The sequence below is a fragment of the Ooceraea biroi genome, chromosome 13, assembly GCF_003672135.1.
Source record: "Ooceraea biroi isolate clonal line C1 chromosome 13, Obir_v5.4, whole genome shotgun sequence".
NCBI lineage: Eukaryota > Metazoa > Arthropoda > Insecta > Hymenoptera > Formicidae > Ooceraea > Ooceraea biroi.
Window position 1 is genome coordinate 8,514,718 of NC_039518.1, and position 13,408 is coordinate 8,528,125.

The 13,408-nt window shown below is 40.0% G+C and overlaps 2 protein-coding genes across 4 annotated transcripts; one reads left to right on the forward strand and one right to left on the reverse strand.

Moving 5' to 3' along the window:
• Positions 1-122: 122 nt before the first annotated feature.
• Positions 123-6,420, forward strand: LOC105286226 (valine--tRNA ligase). The gene is made up of 18 exons (XM_011351021.3): positions 123-482; positions 849-1,019; positions 1,118-1,245; positions 1,357-1,521; positions 1,640-1,841; positions 1,927-2,215; positions 2,308-2,432; positions 2,521-2,666; positions 2,749-2,956; positions 3,067-3,237; positions 3,341-3,462; positions 3,568-3,676; positions 3,745-4,029; positions 4,102-4,446; positions 4,550-4,705; positions 4,781-4,984; positions 5,071-5,349; positions 5,428-6,420. Exons 1-18 carry the CDS (start codon positions 318-320, stop codon positions 5,692-5,694), a joined length of 3,537 nt encoding a protein of 1,178 aa, XP_011349323.1. The 5' UTR covers positions 123-317; the 3' UTR covers positions 5,695-6,420.
• On the reverse strand, positions 6,151-13,386 carry LOC105286225 (DENN domain-containing protein 1A). 3 transcript variants are annotated; one of them, XM_011351019.3, is made up of 15 exons: positions 12,774-13,386; positions 12,298-12,453; positions 12,064-12,201; positions 11,851-11,986; positions 11,704-11,757; positions 11,338-11,595; positions 11,147-11,248; positions 10,820-11,047; positions 10,579-10,755; positions 10,397-10,429; positions 10,258-10,312; positions 9,935-10,118; positions 9,689-9,818; positions 8,097-8,771; positions 6,151-7,451 (listed from the first exon to the last, which is right to left on the reverse strand). In XM_011351019.3, exons 1-15 carry the CDS (start codon positions 12,788-12,790, stop codon positions 7,014-7,016), a joined length of 2,781 nt encoding a protein of 926 aa, XP_011349321.2. In that variant the 5' UTR covers positions 12,791-13,386; the 3' UTR covers positions 6,151-7,013. The 3 variants fall into 3 exon arrangements, with proteins under 3 accessions (XP_011349321.2, XP_011349320.2, XP_011349322.2); XM_011351018.3 differs by having other exon boundaries at positions 9,689-9,821; XM_011351020.3 differs by lacking the exon at positions 8,097-8,771 and having other exon boundaries at positions 7,014-7,451; positions 9,689-9,821.
• Positions 13,387-13,408: the final 22 nt, after the last annotated feature.

Genomic DNA, 13,408 nt, shown 5'->3' on the forward strand with positions numbered 1-13,408 from the left:
ATTAATTAATTAGAATTAATATTAATTAATATTAATGTAAGATTTCTTATTCATATTACGCGGTAAATAACGCCATATTGAGTTTTAATTTATTTTTTCTGAAGGCGCGATGGTAGATGGCGTCACTAACGCTGGCGTGCATTTTCAACGGGAGTTCAGGACCGTGTGCGAGACCATGCGCTGATCCGCGTTGCGCGACGATTTGGTTAACTTTGCAATCTTCAAATTTCTTTCGTAAGCCGGTTTGTCACCTGAGCGTAACGCAGGAGATAGATGGTTGAATCATTCCTGTAAAACGAAAGACAAAATAGAATAAAATGGTCGAACATTTCGAGAACGATGAAACCGTGGAAAGTGGCCCGCCGAAAACGGCGAAGCAGCTCCAGAAAGACGCCAAGAAATTGGCCAAGTTGGAGAAATTCAAGCAAAAGCAGGAGAAAAAACTAACTGAAAAACCGGCGAACGTGAAAGAAAAACAAGAAGTAAGTTGACCTTAACGTTGAATCCTCTGACTCTAACAGTGCAAGGAATATTAGTATCTTTGTTATATCCATATGGAGCCTATCCGCAACCTGCCAGATAGCTTTCATAGATCTGACATAATTACTTTGATCGCTCTTTGTTAGCTTGGTTCAAGCTGACACTTGCATGATGCAATTTGAGAACGACGTTTGTCATGTAAATATTTTCTTCTACCTTTAGACTAGAAATAATACTAAACAGATCTGGTATTGTAATTTAGCTTACCTGGTATTTATATAATACTAATAGAGAAAGTATATAATTGTATATTTGGTGAGCTCTTATATTAAAATCCTAACTCGTTACGTACGTTAAATGTATCTTAGAAACATGATAAGAAAAAGAGCGATACATCAGTTTCGTACACTATTGATACACCTGCTGGGGATAAGAAGGATGTTACATGTCCGATGCCAGATACGTACAATCCAAAATATGTAGAAGCTGCATGGTACACTTGGTGGGAGAAAAAAGGCTTCTTTAAACCAGAATACGGAGTATGTACATCAGAGATTTAAATAGAAAATTACATTTTAAATTTCTATTTTATTGTATGTAAAATTAAGTGCTCAAAACTATGCATAATGTTTTTTAGAGGGAAGATATATTGGAGGAAAATCCGAAAGGAAATTTTGTAATGGTGATACCACCTCCCAACGTAACTGGTTTCCTACATCTTGGACATGCTCTTACCAATGCTGTGGAAGATGCCATTACTAGATGGTAAATATTATTATGCGAACTTGGTAGGCGTAACTGTAGCATTGCTCTTTGTAAGTGAAACTATCGAACAACTTTTCAATGGGATATTTAATTTTCATGTAATTTATGTAGGAACCGTATGAAAGGCCGTACCACACTTTGGAATCCGGGCTGCGATCACGCGGGTATCGCCACTCAAGTAGTTGTAGAGAAAAGGCTCTGGAAAGAAGAAAAAAAGTCTCGCCATGATATCGGTAGAGAGGAATTTATCAAAAAGATATGGCAGTGGAAGCACGAGTAAGTTAAGAGAAATCCTAGATAAAATATGTGACTTGTAAAACTGTAAACCCAAATTAGCACGTTACTTAATGTGACAGTTCCCATGATCAGAAAATCCGTTCAAAATATCTTTCAGAAAGGGAGGTCGAATTTATTCTCAATTAAGAAAGTTAGGTGGTTCCTTCGATTGGAGCCGGGCTTGTTTCACGATGGACCCGAAACTGTGTAAAGCCGTAACGGAAGCGTTTGTGCGCTTGCACGATGAAGGTATTATCTATCGCAGCAATCGCTTAGTTAATTGGTCGTGCGCGTTAAAAAGCGCGATATCCGATATCGAAGTGAGTATCGTGCAGATATTTCTTCAACAAATTAATACACATACAAATAAATGGGACCGTGATTAAAAATGCCTGTCAAAACTAGGTCGACAAGACGGAACTGCAGGGCCGCACTCTGCTTACCATACCTGGCTACGAAAGGAAAGTAGAATTTGGCGTTCTGGTGTCGTTCGCTTATCAGCTCGTTGGCTCGCGAGACAAGATCATTGTAGCGACTACTCGCATCGAGACCATGCTGGGAGACACCGCTGTCGCAGTGCACCCTAAGGACAGCAGATACATGAAATACATTGGAAGATATGTGCAGCATCCGTTTTGCGATAGACGCATACCGATTGTGGCAGACGAGTTTGTTGACATGGAGTTTGGCACTGGTATGCGCATGTTGATACAGCTGTTGCTCAATAAATCAGCGAAAGTAGGACGCTCGCGAAAGTGTACCGTGACTGATTGGATTATTCTTTAGGCGCTGTAAAAATCACGCCCGCTCACGATCCCAACGACTATGAGGTAGGAAAACGACAGAGTCTGCCGTTCATAAACATCTTCGATGATGATGGAAATATTATTGGGGACTATGGGAAATTCACGGTATTTACTTCTCTTTACGTATGACCTTGGTTTCGAGGTTCCATCACGCGCATAGCTACAAATAAAGTGCAAATAAATCTTAATGCAGGGAATGAAAAGATTCGAAGCTAGAGTGGCTATCATTAAGGAATTAACAGAGAGGAAGCTGCTGATCGACATAAAAGATAATCCGATGGTGATACCGATATGTAGTCGATCGAAAGATGTCGTGGAGCCGCTCGTGAAACCGCAATGGCAAGTGAACACTGTTCATTTCATCGACGTTGGATCTTTCAGGAATGAGTCTGACGTTGTTTCTTTTTTTGGTGGCATTTAGGTATGTCAAATGTGACGAAATGGCTGCTCAAGCCAGGGAGGCAGTGAGTACGGGCGCGCTGAAAATAGTTCCGGAACAGTTTAAAAAGACTTGGTACAGCTGGATGGATGGTATCCGGGATTGGTGTATTTCGCGTCAGCTCTGGTGGGGCCACCGCATTCCTGCCTACGCGATTAAGTGTACCAATCCTCGCGTGAATGCAAGCAAGGTGATTTTTGCGAAAGAATTCCCGGCAATGAAGAGATGCTCTCAGATTCATGTGAGGTTTTTTTGATCACGAACATTCGAATTGAATTAACGAAGCAACATCTTCGACAGGATGATGAGTACTGGGTGAGTGCGCATTCCGAAGCTGAAGCCAAAGAGAAAGCAGCCAAGAAATTGGGCGTCGATGTGAGCGATATTATCGCGCAGCAGGATCCCGATGTACTCGACACTTGGTTCTCTTCCGCGCTCTTCCCGTTCTCCGTTTTCGGTTGGCCAGATGAGGCGCGTGTACCAATAATTCGTCTGAAAAAAACTAAACCGATTAATCGATTTAAACAATTGTTTACAGCTGGGAATTTAGTTTTAATGTCGGTACGATTTTCAGACTCCGGAGCTGAAGGCGTTCTATCCGGGTACGTTGCTGGAAACTGGTCACGATATACTCTTCTTCTGGGTTGCCAGGATGGTCTTCATGGGCCAGAAATTGTTGGGGCAGTTGCCTTTCAAGTATGTTAAATATTTTATGTGTCTTCTTTTTATGCCTAAAGAAATGAAATTTATATATTTCGTGTGATAAAAAAAATTAAACGATTCCTTTTTGTATGTTTCTAGGGAAGTGTATCTGCACGCTATGGTGAGAGACGCGCATGGTAGAAAGATGAGTAAATCCTTGGGAAATGTAATAGATCCTATGGACGTGATCAACGGGATATCGTTGGAAGTACGTGTGAGAAATTTCAGTATCTTACGGATGCTCCGATACTTTTTATCACGGCACTTTCCCGCCAGGATTTACACAAGCAACTGCTGGACTCGAACTTGGATGCGAAAGAGCTGGAACGAGCCCGAGACGGCCAGAGGCGCGATTATCCCATTGGCATTCCCGAATGCGGTACGGACGCTCTGCGATTTGCTCTCTGCGCTTACACCACTCAGGGACGAGACATCAATCTCGACATACTTCGCGTGCAAGGATACAGATTCTTCTGCAATAAGATATGGAACGCCACCAAACTCGCGCTTACTTGCCTCAACACTGAGGTCAGGGGTCAGTTAAACAACGTGAACGATACGGTTAGTCTCAACACTATAACAGGACTTGTATTTGTAAGAAATTAGATGTTTAAATGAGTTCTATTCTCGCAGACTTACAGTAAAAACGAAAGCGCTAAAAGTTGCATCGCCGTCGTTGGAGATAACAAGTGGTACCAGTCGACTCTGAACGAGCCATGTGTGCAGGAAGCACTAAATAATTATTTAGCAAATTACTCGTACCTTGACGGTTACACGCCGTCGCAACAGGACGCGACAGTTTACCAGTTGCTAGAAGAATTAGACGTTAATTTTGCGAATTATCCTCATCTTAAGCGTTGGTATCGGCATATCGGAACGTTCACGGACAAAGATAAGGCTGCGCTTCGTGCCGAACAGAACAAGATAATCCCACAGCTTGCGATGTACAAGTGTCGAGAAAAAACCGACGCGTTTCAGGTAATGTTCCTGGCAAAGTGTACATAAACGTACGGAAAATACTTTCACCAAATGCAAAACTTGTATTTATATTACTATATTATTACGTTCCTTTTTGTTGCAGTTGACTGGAGGTGAGTCGCAAGTAGACTTATGGATGCTGTCACGTGTCAGTTACGCTGCCAAGACTTGCGACGAGGCGATAGCACAATATGATTTCGCACTAGCTACTTCGACAGCTTACAATTTATGGCTGTACGACCTGTGCGATGTTTATCTGGTCGGTATTATTTGCGCGCGCGCGCGCGCACGTACACACGGCATACATTATGACCGAAATCTTTTACTTTTTTAGGAGTACGTTAAGCCAATATTCCAAAGTGAGGATAACGCGGCCAAGATAATGGCGCAAAATGTATTATTTAAGACGCTGGATGTGGGATTACGCTTACTGAGTCCGTTCATGCCGTTCATAACGGAAGAGCTCTATCAACGTTTACCTCGTAAGGAGCTAGTGTATCCAAGTGTATGCGTCAGCCCATATCCGGATAGTGCCGAGGTAATTATTTCTCATCTTAATGATAACTCTGTAACAAAACCATCAATTTTAATCTGATTGTGATGATCACATTCTGTGCGTTTCAGTGTCAGTGGAGAAACCAGGAGATCGAGAAGGACGTTGAACTGGTACAGAAGATCATTAGGAACATCAGATCTGCCCGCGCGACTTATAATTTGCCTAATAAAACGAAAACGGACGTCTTTGTCGAGTGTTACGACGGAAATTTGAGAAACAAGATTTTGCAGTACAGATCGCTTGTAGAAACTCTTGCTTATTGTTATCTCGACAGGAGAGAAGCACGACTCACCGGATGCATCGGTATCACCATAACGGATAAAATTAAAGTGAATCTCTTTCTTAGGGTAAGTGTCACACGTGTATCGCATCGTGGTCATTATTATAAACGTATATCTAATGTACATTTGTACGTCCACACGCAGCATTTAATTGACCCAAGGAAGGAATTAGAAAAGTTACGAAAGAAAGCAGGACTGTTGAGCGCGGTCATAGAGAAACTGAACCAGGACATGGCTGTACCTGATTACGATGTAAAGGTGCCTCTCGACGTTCAAGAGAACAACAAGGAGAAACTTGCGAACAGCGAAGGCGAATTTAAACAGATACACGAGGCAATAATGGCCTTAAAAACAATGAATTTCATTCAACGTGAAATGACGAGAGAACTCGAACAAGACTTTTGCTTCTGAATCCTGAAATTCTAAAACTGTTTTACAAGTTGCCTATTTATTGCACTGTGTAACAAACAGAATTTAGTTAGAAATTACAATCCTCTGCTTCCTTCTTGTTTTATTGTGCTTGAATTGAGTATAAAGAACGAGAATGCAGTGCAGATAAACTGGAAAACATTTTCCAGAAAGTATGGACGAAATCCGCTGGTAATATTAATTACCAAAAGAGAACATTAAAAAATTGTTCCTCGTATACAGAGCATCCATAAAATGTTATAAAAGTATACAGTCATCTACAACATTGTAATTTAAATACACGAGATACCAGAGGAAAGATAACGTACACGTCTTGACTTATGTCTACTTTAGAACAATGTTTTATATCAGTGTAAAATACTGCATATATGTATGTGCGAAGTATAATGATAATAGTGGATAATAATGATAAAAATATCTGTAAATGGGGCATCTCTTGTCTTGATCGCACCACTTTATTAAAAAGCATTGCTAATAAATACGCAACAATGGTTTTAAATTGATATGATGAGTATGTAACAATGATCTAAAAAACCATAAAATTATACGGTTCGTTCATTTTTCACTTACTTTTCTTCGCTCTCTGCAATTGTGTTCTTAGTTTAGCTTTGGATAAAATGGAGAAATCCAATACCTAGGAAGGCTCATAAGATACGGTACTTACATAACTGAGTATTCAGTGAAAATTTAGGCAAAGATAAAAAAAAACGTAATGTAACGTAAAGTTGTAACAATTAATGTATCTTAGAATTTGTAAGAGACTGTAACAGTATTACGCAAGTACAATCCTGTTAATTACAATACTTTTGCGAATTAATATATCATCAATTACATGCATACCAGCTATCATTAATATTTAAGTCTTTTGTTGCAAACTTTTCGTTCCTCAAATCCTTCCATTCCACGCCATTTCCGTTCCTAGATACATATATTACGCAATATTAAAAGGACATTTTCACATGCATAATCTGCCTGACAGTGCACATAATAATATGACAAAAGTACTGTTCGATAACAATAGAAAATCGCAGAAAATCGTATACATCGACAAGACGTACGTAGCAAATATTAGCTTTTCATACAAAAACATATACAGAGGGAATATGAAAGTATACTCTGCCATTCGGCGCGAAGTAGTATTTTGGCGGATGATTGTTGCCGGTTCTCAAAACGGCCAACCAAGAGATTGTTAATGCGGATATTCGATGGTAAACATATATCTAAATGCATAACAAAACGGCACTCTAACGTTATATTTACAATTATATATAATATACTAATAAAAAAATTAGACTAATATTTTATTCAAATTTCGTCCAATTATTCTGTGATTTAATGGCAGGTGCATTCAGTGTTAAACTGAATGCGTCCCTCGTATCAATATTACTAATACTGTTGTCTGGTGGTACACTTCGATTACAAGTAGCAGTATCTTTCGTAGAAGATTCACCGTTAGCTAAGCTAAATTTATTAAAGTCTATACCGTACGCTTGTAATAAATCCATGTCGCCCACGCTATCGGAGGTGTTTGTTTTTGGCTTGTCATTGCTTTTATGCAATGGTTGTTGAAAATAAGGATATAAAGGATTACTAAGGCCTTCACCCATCTCGGGTAAATGTAACGATTGACTCATTTGCTTTGTGCTTGGAAATTCGGAAGATTTAGATAGAAGCGGATCGAAATCGTCGCTGCTATTCGTGGAATCTAAACGTATTAGATCTGGAACTTCGGGAGAATCCTGTAAGAGAAGAAATATACATATTGATAATCAATTACTCAATTTTTCAATTAATTCAGACGCACATTATTATATAAAAGAATAACGCATGTGTTTTTTTTATTCGCAGCATCAAGATGTTGTATCTTTAATCACAATGATTGATTCTGTATGAATGCACACCATTCTGTATGAACGTGTATAAATATTTAATTGTCGAACATCGCTATTTGACAAATTGATACTGCATTTATATTACACCATAAAATTTATTACAGCCAAAAATTGAGGACGTGGACAAAGTGACAGCGAAAACACTATACTATAAATGAGAAGTGAATTTTACAGAAACTAGATTTACCGAGTCAAGCGCTCGACTTAGCGTTAAAGCTAAATGATAATTCGTTAAATCTCAAGTCTCCTTGCTGAGCAGTAAGACTGTATTGTTACTTCCTTATCAACACTAATTCATCAAAATCCTTCAACTCATAATAGTAAGTCTGTAATTTGTTTAATTTCAACGTTAAAATAACAACTAATGTTTTTTTAAGCAATCTCGGTAAATCTGAGATATTCTAAGTATTGTACATACTTTATGGACGCAGAATAATCACGTGAAAATTGACCGGAATGTAGACATAAAAAATAGTGGACGATGATGTTTACCTTAGCATGTGCAGAGCAGGATGTAGTATTGAATGGATGTGGTAATGGGTGAAATTGAGCAGGCATCGAGGGTACTGTGGACTTAAAGAGTGGTGCAGTATGCAAAAAGGTAGGCGTGAATACTTTACTCGTGTCAAAAGGATCGTCTTCGTTCACTTCATGAAGGAAATTCGACGTTTTGGAAGGTCTGTCGAAAGGCTCGCTATCCCACACACTCGGAATTGAATCAGTGTTAACGAAAATGTCTGTGGAATTAAATTCCTTATTGTTTAAAGAAAACCCTTTCTCGGACTTGGTATTCTCTTTTCCGGGATCACACGAGGACAAGACGTTGACAAGAGGCTTAATTAAATCATTGTGTACCTCGTGTAAAAAACGATTCGATTCGGTGCTTCGATTGTGTGATGCGGGCGGTGTAGGTAAGAGCGACGTTTTATCTATTTCTCTGACAGTTTTGTTTGACTTTGCAGCTAATGAGTTAAGCGCAAACCCTTTCGAACCATCTACCGAGTTATCCGGGAGAAGAGAACGAGAGGAGGAGGAGGAAGAGAATGAAATTGGCTTTTTCGAGGGAACTTCGGATGGATTTGTAATGACAGTACTAGGTGGAGGGCCGTGCCTTAAGTGCCCACTCCATGCAGGTCTCAAGCTGTCTAAACTGCGTACTGGTTTCAACTGAAAGTGATGCATGACAAATCTTTACTTTCCTCCTTTACGGGAAATTAACTGAGAATTTTATAAAGGCAGCAATATTTACCAATCAATTTAATACGTTTATCAACGTTTAATACGTGACACATGCACATAATTATATAATAAATAATAAAAGTTCACTCGTTTGATAAATTATTACCAGGTAAAGAGATAATCTCATGTTATCACATTTAACGATACATTGACGTTGCACAAAATAAACTTACACGAAATCTATTTAATAATTTGTATTAATTGTATACAAAATAATCTTACCATACAAATGCTGAATCAACTTAATAAGTTACTTTACAGAGATAAGTATGCAATAACTTATATATATTCTAGTACCTACGAAATTTCAGAACTGCTAAAGAGAGAGAAAGAAAGAGCAAGTCGATGGAAACTTTAAATGAATGGGGATGATATGATGCATGCAGAGTTTTTCCTACAGACTAGACACATTTCTATACATCTAACACTTCATTGGACGTAATTCACGACGACATGCTGCTGCGTGTAATCTCAGATAATTTTTTTTTTATAATATATAGGACGTAAACAAGGAATAAAATTCACTATGAGAACATTAATAAACAACTTACGAAAAGAAACAGAAATTTACATCTTTAACGAACGACAAACAAATTGACAATAGTTTTGTCAAATTTGTTCTTACATTTGTTACGTTTCTTCTTTCTTACATGAAATAGTTTCTGCCACCAAATTCGAAAATTAAAAATGCTCATAAAACTGTATTCTCTCTGATTGTCAAAACCAACATCAACCAATATATTTATAATGTATGTTTGGTGTCTTTTTGACGATGAAAGCACCTGTTCTCTCTGTGTAAATCGCAAAGAACAATAGTGTATAAATAATGCGTATTAAAAATTTACCGTTCTGTCTACGGGCGGGGTGTTTGGGAATATCACATCCTGAAGCTCACGCATAAGATCCATATTTATGCGTTCCGGTGGAGAATCCGAATCCTCGGGAGAACTGGGACTCAGAGGTGAGTACTGTTTCCTACTGTAACATAAAAAGTAGAAGACTGTATGAAAAATTTCAGGATTTCACATTTTGTGATGTAAAATCATTTATGAAATATAACAGTGATAATGCACGTAAACGACCGCACGTACCTGGTGTCAGTGAAATTGCTGTTCCGCAGACGCAATTCCTTCCGGTAACTGGTAGTCGCTGTTATTCCGTTCGGAGATTTCGGCGGGGACGTGAAATCGATAGGTTTTCTATCTACCGTGGGTGAGCTGGGAGCCGAACGAGGCTGGTGGAATCTCATGGTGGTTTCGCTTCTGTTAGACCGTCCTGTTCACACGCGATACACAATTATTTTTAAACGATTACTTAAAGTTCCATACTTTAACTGATATAAAAATTAAATATTAATGCACCTATATTTAATATTTAACGTGAGATAATAGTAAAGGTGTAATATCAAACACACCTTTCCATTTCAGTCCTTTGTATGCCGTTTTCATATCTTTTCCCTTGTCTTTCACCTGCAAATACTCATTTGTACAGCATACTTTTTTTCATTATTATGGTACAAAACGTTAACATTATTAATATATTTGGAAACTTACTGATTTAACGGCGTACTTTACCGCCGGATTTGCCTGGAATTGAAAGTACCAAAACAGTAATCACATCATCCTCATTCCCATTTACAATAAAATGGCTATTGGATATTAGATTGATGATGAACTATCACGCGAGGTAATTTACATGACATTTATTTGAGCTAAATGAAACGTTGCCGGCGTACCTTATCCTTTACGCTACGGAAAAATGCAGAGCTCTCCTTTCGCATGGTATAAGTCCACTCTCTGTACTGCTGCATAAATTTGCTGCTAGATTTGGTCGAGTAACTGCAGGCTTCCATTTCGAACTCGTCCGAGAAACCGAGCCCCGAATTGAGCATGTTCAATCTTTCCTCTATGAACTGGAAAGGGAGACTCGAGTATATCCAAGTGAAATGAAAATTAGCTGCACCGTAACATATTTACTTGCTGAAATATTTGTAACTCCAACATCTTTCGCAGGAAGGGCTGCATGGAGGACGGCCTGCTCTCGACGAAAGCATTTTGATTAAACGTGATGCGCTCACCCTGCTGCAACGTCAGCGCTTCCCTGTAGCCGGCGGTTAGCTGTACTAACGCGCGCAGGAACGCCCTCGACACGCCGTCGCCGAGGAGGGCGGGTCTGTTGCGCAACGCTTTCTTCAGATTTGTCACCTGCAACACAGAAACTTTTTATTTTATTATTTAAGATTTATATTAATCCTTAAGGATACGTTATCTTATTATGTGACAACGGTACGTCGCTTTACGCACTACGTCCTGCGGCAGGGACTCCAGATCTTGAAACGGTGACTCGATGGTGTTGTTATCGGCATCTAAGATAACCACTTCTCCCAAATCGCTCTTGAGCACTTTCTGCAAAGGATAATGTGGAAAAATGTTTAATAAAATTAAACGGGAGGATGCATTTTCTTAAGAGAAAATTTTCCGCAGCGGACGCGTACCTGGAGCGTCGGTGTAGGCACGCCGATAAGAAACGGCATAGGTGCTAATAAATAATCTATTAACGACAAAGGCAGAACAGGGATGTATATGTGCTGCCAGATCATCGGATAAATTAACGCGTTGCACGCTTGCACGCACGCACTTAGTCTCGACAGGCGTTTCGACGTGAAAATGATACGACGCTCGTACAGCATAGATGCGAATATCATCATCATGTTGTGCGAATCAATCGCGCTATAATATTCAGTCAAGTTTCTCTGAAACAGAAATATTGTTACGCGAGTTAGAAAATGCCTGACAATAATTTTGTACTTTAATTATATTAATATTCTGATACATTACTCCAGCATGCTCAAGTGACTTACATTTTCTGGTATACTAGGCAGTTGAAACTGTTTTGGGCTTTGACAGATAAAATTCTGAAAAAAGCGAAAAGTGTTTGATGTACTATGAATAAATCTATATGTGACATGAAATTTATTATTAAATGCTTTTAGACGCAATTGATTTACCACTGTAGAATTTGGTAACGGAATAGATATGGAGTTTCCGGGAATGGGAACTCCACAGGTGTAAATATTTTCAAGAAACTTCCATAGATCCTCTCCGCTGGCATTGCTGGTCAGGGATGCAATGTGATTTAGTAGCCTGTGTGCGTGTCACAAGAATGCAACTTAATATCTTAAATGTCAGCTTAACTTAAACATTTAATAAGATCTACTAACTTGTAAAATGTTTCGTGCCACGGAAGTGCGCTCAAGACTACCAAAGCTGTTTCGGTTTTGGGATCGTGGCGGCAGAATCCAAAGGTCCATTTTGAGTCTATACTAGTGAGCACAAATGAAAAATGTTGCACCAACAGACTGAAACAATATAAACAGCATAATAGAACAAGATGTCAGGCGGAGAAGGATACACGGGAGTTGGTAGTCACAGAGACTGCTCGATATCGAACATACTTTTCAAATTCACACGGATATGCGAACTTAGGAACCGACTTAAGTATCTCTTCATCCGAGAAAGAATTGGGATATTTTTGAAGTATCCAGGCTGGCTTCTCCCCTACCGGTGCAGCTACCTCACAGAAGCACTCGAAGAGTTGTTTAACATTCTCCCTGAAAACGTAATACACTGACGGTCACGCGACTCCAGAAAATGCAAGCAGACTTGACAATTTATATACTGATTCGACTCGGGATTGAAAATTAATTTGCTGGATGCGCCGCGGAGAAAAATTGCCGGTGCAGCGAATTCTCGGATACATGAAATTTTCCCGAATAATTGCAAGACACGCTGCTACGAAACGAAAGGAAGCAGAACTATTCTGGGTTGCGAAACCGTCTGGCGCAGGCACAAAGGCGCGGGATGCGCCTTCGCCTCTGGTCTCTCGCGAGAAGCTGTCAATTCTGTGCAGAAAGGAGCGACAGACACTTGCCTCAATCTAGATCCCATGTTAACAGCTAAAAAAAAATAAGTACTTCGTATGATCTCGACGTCGATACGTCATCGTACTACATGACACTATCGTATCGCTGTTCACGTGAATTTTAGGGACGTCGCGGCCGCATGTCGCTGACGATCGCTCGCTCCCACGTCGCCGTCGGGTCTCTCTTTGTCCCGCTGCCTCGCACCGGCCAGCACCGCCGTGGATGATCACCGCCTACTTGCACCTACTCGGCGAAACGAACGATCGGCGGAGGCACGGCTAGTTGTGAAATCGGAGTGAGCGAGTCGGAATGAACGCAGGTCACGCAGCGCTGCCTCCACGATACATTTCCGTCGTGTCAACCACACACACTGCCATAAATCCGTCTGCCTGCCCACTATTACACTCCCCTGCACCGTCTGCACTCAACGCGAGTGCACATGCGTTCCTCTCGTGTGTGGGTGGAGAGGAAGGGAAAACGGAGCTGCACCAAGTGTCCAGATGACGCAAATGCACTCTGCACGTCAGACGAATGGAATTCAATTATTTCGCAAATTCAATTCGAAACTTGGGATTTTATCGGATTAGGTTATGAGCAGATGGAAAGCGTCGAGTGCTCTGAACGTAGCCGCTGATGCCGTCTC

Coding starts and splice junctions, on each gene's coding strand:
- LOC105286226 (XM_011351021.3), top strand. CDS start 318: ATGGTCGAACATTTCGAGAACGATGAAACCGTGGAAAGTGGCCCGCCG. Junction 483..848: donor ACGTGAAAGAAAAACAAGAA/GTAAGTTGACCT, acceptor AATGTATCTTAG/AAACATGATAAGAAAAAGAG. Junction 3,463..3,567: donor TTGGGGCAGTTGCCTTTCAA/GTATGTTAAATA, acceptor GTATGTTTCTAG/GGAAGTGTATCTGCACGCTA.
- LOC105286225 (XM_011351018.3), bottom strand. Junction 11,758..11,850: donor CGTTACCAAATTCTACAGTG/GTAAATCAATTG, acceptor CGCTTTTTTCAG/AATTTTATCTGTCAAAGCCC. Junction 11,048..11,146: donor AGTCCCTGCCGCAGGACGTA/GTGCGTAAAGCG, acceptor TCTGTGTTGCAG/GTGACAAATCTGAAGAAAGC.